This window comes from Sphaeramia orbicularis, chromosome 14 (genome assembly GCF_902148855.1).
Source record: "Sphaeramia orbicularis chromosome 14, fSphaOr1.1, whole genome shotgun sequence".
Classification (NCBI taxonomy): domain Eukaryota; kingdom Metazoa; phylum Chordata; class Actinopteri; order Kurtiformes; family Apogonidae; genus Sphaeramia; species Sphaeramia orbicularis.
Genome location: NC_043970.1, coordinates 55,504,296 through 55,513,522, shown reverse-complemented (window position 1 = coordinate 55,513,522; position 9,227 = coordinate 55,504,296). Strand labels below are relative to the sequence as shown.

The 9,227-nt window shown below is 39.4% G+C and overlaps 1 protein-coding gene across 1 annotated transcript in view; it reads right to left on the bottom strand.

Moving 5' to 3' along the window:
- Nucleotides 1–416: 416 nt before the first annotated feature.
- The window catches only part of spata22 (spermatogenesis associated 22), a 10,445-nt gene continuing 1,634 nt past the window's right edge, over nucleotides 417–9,227 (bottom strand). Inside the window, exons 4-7 of the mRNA XM_030153578.1 lie at nucleotides 7,056–7,329; nucleotides 6,868–6,985; nucleotides 6,699–6,796; nucleotides 417–687 (exon numbers count right to left, since the gene is read on the bottom strand). Coding sequence (XP_030009438.1) covers nucleotides 496–687; nucleotides 6,699–6,796; nucleotides 6,868–6,985; nucleotides 7,056–7,329 — 682 coding nt within the window. The 3' untranslated portion in view covers nucleotides 417–495. The remainder of the gene's footprint in view (nucleotides 688–6,698; nucleotides 6,797–6,867; nucleotides 6,986–7,055; nucleotides 7,330–9,227) is intronic.

The following is a 9,227-nucleotide window of genomic DNA, read 5'->3' as shown; positions in this document are numbered from 1 at the left end:
TTACATAAAAATGTTTACATTTATAAACTATCCTTTGACCAAAAATGTAAATAACCTGAACAAATGAGACCAACCTGACCTGTGTTCATAGAAGTCAGTGTAATTGGACCAATATTCAGTCTGTTCTTAAAGGTTTGGTGTGTTTGTAAATCCACTGGATCTGTACGTTAACAATGAACACAGAGAAATGAGAAACTGAGGCAGAATATTGGTACAATTGCACTTATTTTTCTTAAGACATTTCAGGTTGTTAGTGTTATTCACATTCTGAAGGAAACTTTGTAGATGTAAACATTTTCATTCTGTAATTTTACCTTTTATCCCTATTATTCTTTTTCTGGTCCAGCCCATTTGAGATCATACTGGACTGAATGTGGAACCTGAAAAAAAGAGGGCTTTGACACCTCTACCCCAAACTGTCAGAGGTGAAACTGGTGAGAGAACGAACATGTGCTGCATCGAACCGAACCCTGACCCTTCATGTGGAGGCGGGGCTCACACCTCGCTGACGGCCTTGACCACAGCCCTCATCTCAGCGTCGCAGACCCTCACGGCCTCGTGGGCGTTCCTCAGCTCTGATGGGTGACCGGCTCTGACGGAAACACACGTCAGAACGTTTCTGCCGCAGTCGTAGTTTCCCACGCATCGATGAACCTGACCACGGATAAGACGGGGCAACCCCTGCTCCTATTGGACGAGAGGCAGCGATTACAGTTGCACTGAACTGGACCAAAGTTACAGTAAAAACACATGACAGCAGAGGGATTCAACAGGAAAGAAAACCTCTGAAAGAGCATTTATGTCAAAAAAAAAAAAAAAAAAATTACGTCTGTGCACTTTGAATCCCCTTTGGCCAAATCTAGTGTCAGATTGTGTTCCAGTTCCTGCCCTGTAACTTAGATTAGACTGTCTTTGTGTCAGACTTATTACATACATATTTATATGCAAAAGTACTCACATATTAGAACCAGAGGTTGCGCTAGACAATTTTATTGTCTGTCATTTTGACGGACAGGGTCGTAAAAATTCCGTCATAACATTATTAGCCGTCATTTCAAATTTTTATTTTTTAATGACAATGAGATATATTAAGTAGTATTTAGTGTTCAAAAACATCTCAGTGATGCAGCAGCTGTAGTTGCTGCTGGCTGATAAACCAACGTGATATCACGACTCACACAATTATATACGCCACTTTTAATTGGTGTGTTATCTGTAGACATTCTAAACTTTCCTTGTGTTTGTTCACGCAGTGTCAAATCCCATGAACTGAGGGTTAGGGTTCAGGTTATGTGAGCCACAGATTTGGGCACAAAGTTTAAGTTAAAGTAAAACAGCCAGCCCCCCCACCAGGGGAAGGGTCTCCCCTTAAACTACATGGATGAATAACATTGATACTGAATGCCATCAAATAACACATGAAAGGTAGAAAATGTGTACATAGAACACACCAAATGCCATCAGAACTGGAGTATTCCTTGCTTGTCCGTCATCCTTCACCGCATCAGTCCCTCTTTTTTCACCGCGTTTATCAATGCCATCACATTTACTGGACTTCTGAAAAGAACTAAGGAGACTGGGCTGTCTGCACAGTTTGCACTAGCAAAGTAGCATCGAATTTAGGCTAAAGTCAGAGAAACAACGACACAAGACTGGACACTGACTGATTAATATGCACACTGACACCAACTGGACAGGGTCTACTACAGGTGGACTAACTGGACAGGGTTTACTACAGGTGGACTAACTGGACAGGGTCTACTACAGGTGGACTAACTGGACAGGGGGTCTACTACAGGTGGACTAATGGTGAGTCGTGACTGCAGTACCGCTGTTGTATTCAGTGTAGTTGTGAACAATGTGCTGTTGGTTCTATGCAGGTGCTGTTGGTTCTATACAAGTAGGATGCTGTTATGGAATGTTTGATGCCTTGCTCAGACAGAAAGACCAGTAATCCTGCAGCAGGTTCTGTTCACAGTGTTGTGTGAAAACTTTCTTTGGTAATTACCCTCAGTATTTTAATCTGTCAAAATGACGGACGGCCTTCAGAATTTTCTGTCATTTAAAAAAAAAAAAATCCGTCAAATACAGAATATTTTCGGTGAACGCAACCTCTGATTAGAACTGCACAAAGACATGTGACCTGGAAACAGGAGGTCAAAGGTCCCCTATGTTCAATATTCTTCTGCTCCAGATGCATCCACAGGATAAATGTGGAGCAGATATGTGAATGAATTAATAAATTAATGAGATTATGTTGTTAAATGGACAGAGAGATGAACAGACAACACCCCTCAGCCAAGGAGTAAAATCCATAGGTGTGATTGGCAAAGGACAAAAAAACAGGAAAATATATGATGCACCTACTAGGGGTGCACCGGTACAGGTGGCCCACAGATTGGTCCGTACCGCCGTCTTTGGACCACGGTTTCGGTTCGGTTTCAGTTCGTGTTTTGTGCGTAAAGAGAACTGTTTTTTTTCTCTCCCAAAATTCTATTTTTATTTTACTTGAATTTCACAGTAGGAATAAATTCTCTGACTGTAATGAACAAAAGAACCTTTTCTTCTTGCTTTACTTGTTACAGTTGTATAAAACACACACGTGCACACATAGGGCCTAAAGGGGGCTTGAGCCCCTGCCCTTTTAGCCTCATTGAAAAAAGTGCCCTTTTTATGTTTTTAAATAAATTCCTGTTCTGCACAGGAATGTAAAAGAAAACGGCGGTATAAAAATGCCATGGTTCTCTACCATACGAATTTCCTTGTAATAGCGTGTCACATGTATGTATGTGTGTTGAGTCTAGGGATGTAACGATATGAAAATTTCATGTCACGGTTATAGTGATTAAAATTTTCACGATTATCATTGTTATCACAGTGTTGTTGAAATTGTGCTCAAATGTTCAAAAAGTACTTATACATACACTGAAATAATGTAACCAAGTTGAATTTGGAAAGAAAAAACAACAAAAAAAACAAATAAAATAATTGGCACAATGCACTTTGCCTTGGCAGAAACAGTCAAGTATTAACCCTTAGTGGTCTGAGCCTATTTTGTCTGTTTTTCAGTCCTTTTGATTTGGCCTTTATATACTATAGAAACAAATGTTTACTATACCCACGTTTGGGATCTGTTTTTTCCAGCACAACTTCATCTATATCATCTGTCTATTATTTTTCACTTTAACCTACTATAAAAACATAAAAGGACAAAAAACACAAAAAATATATAAAATCCAATTTGAAAAATGTATATAATTTATTGCATAAATAACACACAGATGTTTAACAAACCTTTTCAAAGACTTTAAAGGTGAATATTGGTTCCAAATATTAGGTATAGAAAATTAAAATTGTAATAAATTAAAATTATACTCAAATATTTGACATAAAAGCAGATCTTTACATAGGCATTTTCTCCAAACAAGTGCGGTAATCAAACACGGTGATCATGAAAAGTAGAATTTAAACGGTAATACTAACTGTTAGCAATTTTACTGCGGTTTTTCGTTATACTGGTAATCGTTACATCCCTAGTTGAGTCTAAAGACGCTCCTCTGTCCACTGTCTGTCACTGAGGGGCGAGGGAGAGAGAGAGAGAGGGAGACAAAGAGAGGTCCAAGCCGTGGTTCATGTCCACTCCATATGTAGTTATTAGGCCTGTACGGTCCACGTATCATACCGAACTGTTCAGTATGGACCTGTTCAGTTCGGTCCACAGCTGTACCCAAATGGCACAGCATGATGAGATAAAGAAAAAGGAACGAAAGGCGCCGGTCAATGCGGAACTTTGAATCCACACAAGTTCCACATGGACATATTGAAGGAGCACACATTGACCTGAAATATGAAATAGCAGCTGATATAAGGTAAAAAAAAAAAAAAAAAAAAAAAAAAAAATATATATATATATATATATATATATATATACACACACACACACATATATATATATATATAAATATATATATATATGACATGAACCTGGAAGGAAGAGACTGCAGACCCTCTGCCATCAGTACAGTCCAGTTTGGGTTCAAGTAAAAGACAACAACAAGGAAAGAGACGTTAATAAGATGAACGTTGTTTGTTCTATGTCTGGTAGTTCTCAAACACTTACACCTGCTCTCTCTGTCTCTCTCACACACACACACGCTGTATAATAGAGAAATAGAACCTGGGACTTGGACGTTGAAAGTAAAGTTTCACTTTTGTTTCATAGTTATGGACTCCCCCCACAAAAAAACAAAAAAACTCCCCCTTTGTTTTTGACAAATCGCACCCTGCGCACGCACACACACACAAATACACACAGTGGCCTAAACAGTTTGTTATCTGTCCTAAAATAAATAATTTGGTTAATTTTGTTGTCAATGTCGCTCTTAAATTTGTTAAGAGAATTCGAGTTTGCCCTCTTGTTAATGTGGATTTTTTGTTGTTTTTTTAATGCAGAATGTGAACTGACAGAACTATGATTTGATTTTTGTTGTTTGTTCAAAACTACCTTTCAAAAGTGCAATTCTAATGTTTCAAATACATTTACTAATATTTTATTTATTTCATTTTCTATTTGATTTATAGCAGCAGAATTACATTATTCCTGCTTTTCTATATTCTATTGTCTCCAAAAATTGGGGGAAAAATGTTCAAAAATTCATAATAAATGCATTAAAGACATTTTAAGGGGTTTTCTTTTTTCCCATACCGAACTAAAAAAACCCGCACCATGGCTTTCAAAACCAAAAACGTACCGAACCGAAAATTCTGTATACCGTTACAGGCCTAGTAGTTACTGCACAGATGAGACGAGACACTGGAGGGACTTAAACCTTTGTGAGTTCTGAAGCCAAACCCCCCCAGGAGGCACAGCAGTGATTGGAAATCAACTTGGAGGGGCGGGCTTTGGCCTGCCTGGACAGGCACACGCACTCAATAAACTGTAACCGGCTAAAATGTGCTTAGAGGTCTTATTTGTGTCTTTGTGCATAAGAAATCAATCTAAGTGAATCCCCAAAGGAACTCTGTGTTGGTAAATGCCAGTTCTGCAAATGTACAGGACTTCAGTTCTGTTCAACATGTTGATGCTCATATGAACTATGTTTTCAGCCCCAAAATGTCCAATTTCAGCACAATTAATGCTGTATTTTCATGTCACAAATGGCCAAGTTCTATTTGAACTGAATTTACCAGAAAAACAAATCTTCTCTTCTTTTGGATTCCCCAGTTTTTCTTCCCAGATTCTCTCCTCCATATCACATGTTTTATTTGTACAGGTTCAATCTGGAGTATGGTGCTGATCCATCCTGCTTCTGTTCCACCAATACATACATGAAGAATGGCACACAGCACTGTTTACATCAACACTTTTACAATAAGAAGCATTTTTAGACACAAAGAACAATTCTAGATTGTTCTTCCCTCTTTAGTCTGATGATAAACTATCCAAAAAATAATAGTGCTCCTAGTTTTTGCACAGGGATCATTAGTGTAAACGCTGACATGGCTGCAGAGCATCAGTATGATGGGATCCACAACAACCATGTCACATCCGTCCACTGACACATTTAGTGTTTTTGTGTCAGCTGGGATTGTTTTAGATCCACAATAGCAACATTTATGAAGAAGAGCACAATTAGCAATAGGAAGTCTAGAAGTTTATTCCTAATAAAGTACTGGGACTGACCAGAGCATCATGGGTAATGTCACGTCCGTCCACTGTCACGTCCGTCCACCAGCAAAAGTTTTCACATACACGTGCTATTCCAAATCCAATATTTATGAAAATAGAGCTTCCACTGTCAAAGAATATCAGTAATCTGTGCACAAATGGATTAGCATTATTTACACACACTTCTATGCATTTCTCACTTTTTTTTTTTTTTTGAGAAAAATGGACACTCATTTGACCCCCTAAGGAAATTTTAGCCGTAACGCACAATCAATTGCAAAGCTGAAAATTGGCGGTCCATAAGGGCAGATTGTCCCGTGCAGGGTGGCCCAAATGGTACAGTACCGTTGCACCCCTACCATATGTCCAAAATTCTTAGAACACATCAGATAACCTTCTGCAACGACTGCAGACTCTTTGGTGGAGCTCTGCTTTCATGGTGACAAACGAATGGACGACTTGTGGAGTGACATGACGACATGAACCAAGGCAGAGGTGAGCGCTCACTATGTTTACCAATACCCGACTCACATACCCCCCCCACCCCCCACTCACAAGAGCCTCATTTTCTGGTCAGAAAAGCCGGATTCCCAAATTTATCTGGAAGAATCCCACCGCTGAAAAACAGAAGGCAGCTATAGTTAGAATGTGTGAGTTAATGGACTTTTTTCATTGGATTATGAACGTAGTTTCAGACTTCTTTCACATCCTACGATGCAGGAATCAGTGGCTGCCAATGTGAATATGGGGTCAGTTTGGGTCATTGCAGGTGGATTTAATATCAGATGTTCCTCGTTTAGGCTTCAACTTCAAACTTACTATTGTCAACAAGTTTGAACCAAGCTTTAAATCAAATCAGTTCATATTCAGCACATTTCAAAGTCAATACTGGGTTTTGCATTGGCTTTGAGGACCTGAGGAATGAAATCAGATCCTGTGTTTTGATCCTAAATAAGAGGCTCACCTTCATTATCAATGCTGTGCTGAACAAAGCTGACAGTGGTTCATGTTTGAGTCTTTTCCCACTCACATTTTCATAGTATACACACTGGACCACCTCCTTCCCATCTCGCAGGAGGAAGTTCTTGGCTCCGTGGGAACCCAGTGTGACAGCAGAGTCCAGAGTAGCTGAAGGAAAAAGGTCTGGTTATTAACGTTACAAAAGCTCAATAGTAGATACAGACGTAGAGATAACTGACCACATATCTCAAACAGGATTGGGACTTTATCTCTGAACTGGCTCCAGTGTCTCATGCCGTCAATCGTTGCCGTCAGGATTCTCAGAGAAGTGGACGGTTTCATCTGAAGCGACTGCGTCTGTGAGGGAAATCAAAGAACTGCGTCAGCGCTGATCTTGGAGCGTCGGTGACTCTTTCAGTGTTTGTACCTGTGCTGGACCGGGCTGGACTGTGTGGAAGGTTCTGGTGCTGGTTTTGGCCTCAGACGGAGTGGGCTGAGGTCCAAAGCTGTTGGTGAAGTTCCAGGAGGTGGTTGGTGCTACAGGTCTGGGCGCCGTACAACGCTGATGGGACGAGTTAGGTGGTTTGGATGAGGACTGGGGACCCCTGGGACAGAACCCAGGTCCGTCATAAGGAGCCTGCCGTTTACTGAGAGTGGAGTCCTGGGGTCTCAGTGGAGGGTCGGACTGACCCGACTTCAGCCTGAACACAAGTAACCAACTCTGTTCACATCAGCTCACACCATCAGGTTTCCAGTTCAAACCCTTTCCACTGACTGACTGTTTAGGACACGGGTGTCAAATATGTGTCCCGGGGGCCAAATCCAGCCTGCCAAAGGGTCCAGTCCAGCCCTTGGGATGGATTTGTGAAAAGCAAAAATTACACTGAAGATATTAACAATCATTTCAGTTCAGGTTCCACATTCAGACCAATTCAATCTCAAGTGGGTCAGACCAGTAAAATTCTATCAGTACAACATATAAATAATGACAACTCCACATTTTTCTCTTTGTGAATGTAACTATTTTCATGTATTTCCACTAAAACAAAGTATAATTTTGTAAAAAATGTGAATAACCTGAACAAATATGAACAACCTGAAATGTCTTAAGAGAAGTAAGTACAATTTTAACAATATTCTGTCTGTTATTTTAAATGTTCATGTATTTGTTGATCCACTGTGGTCTGTACGTTATAATGTACATGTGTAAATGATGAACTGAGGCAGAATATTGTTAAAATTACACTTATTTTTTCAGTTTGTTCATGTTATTCACATCTTTTGAAAGGATAGTTTGTAGATGTAAACCTTTTCATAATGTAAATTTACTTATTTCACTCTTAAACATAGAGAAAAGTTTGGCGTTGACATTATATATTATTATGTTATTATTTTACTGGTCTGGCCCACTTAAGATCAAATTTAGCTGAATGTGGCCCCTGATCTAAAATGAGTTTGATACCCCTGGTTTATGACTTTTTGGTTTGTAAACTTTGCACTAATTCAATCAACTCTCACTAAGTGTTATGAAAATCAAATTCATTTACAGCATGTTTTGCTTTTTTCTGTAAGTTTCCATCTGTTCTCAGCTGCTTGGAGTCAACAAACCATCCCATGTTTATCCTCTAGGCCTGTAACGGTCCACATACCGAACCGAACCGTTTCAGTACACACCTGTTCGGTTCGGTCCACAGCTGTACTGAAACGGCTCAGTATGTTGAGAAAAAGAAGTAACTAAAGACACTGTTCGATGCGGAACTTTAAATCCATGCAAGTTCCACATGGACATATTGAAGGAGTGCACATTGACCCAAAATATGAAATAGCGACTGATACAAGATAAAAAAAACAAAAAAAAACAAAAATGATGTGAACCCGGAAGGAAGACACTGAAGACCCTCTGCCATCAGTACAGTCCAGTTTGGGATCACTATGGGTTCAGGTGAAAGACAACAACAAGGAAAGAGATGTTATAATAAGACGGATGTTGTTTGCCGCTGATGAACTACGGTCGTTCTAAAACACTTACACTAGCTCTGTCTCTCTCTCTCTCTCACACACACACGCTGTAAAAAAGAGGAATAGAACCCGGGAGTTAGGTAGTTATGGACTGCATGCCCCATAACAAAACACCCCCACCCCCCCCACCCCCGTTTTTGACAAATCGCACCCTACACACACACACACACACGCAAATACACACAGTGTCCTAAACAGTTTGTTCTCTGTCCTAAAACAAAAAATTTGGTTAATTTTCTTGTTAATGTTTCTCCTCAATTTGTTTAAATAGAATACCAGTTTACCCTCTTGTTAATGTTGCACTTCATGTGGAAATTTTTTGTTGTTATTTTTCTGCAGAATGTGAACTGACAGAACTGATTAGATTTTTGTTGTTTGTTCAAAACTACCTTTCAGGGAAAAGTGCAATACTAATGGTTAAAATACATTTACTAATATTTTATTTATTTTATTTTCTATTGGATTTACAGCAGCAGAATTAAACTACTCTTGTTTTTCTATATTCTATTGTCTCCAAAAACTGGGGGAAAAAATGTTCAAAAATTAATAATAAAGACATTTTGAGGCGTTTTGGTTCTTC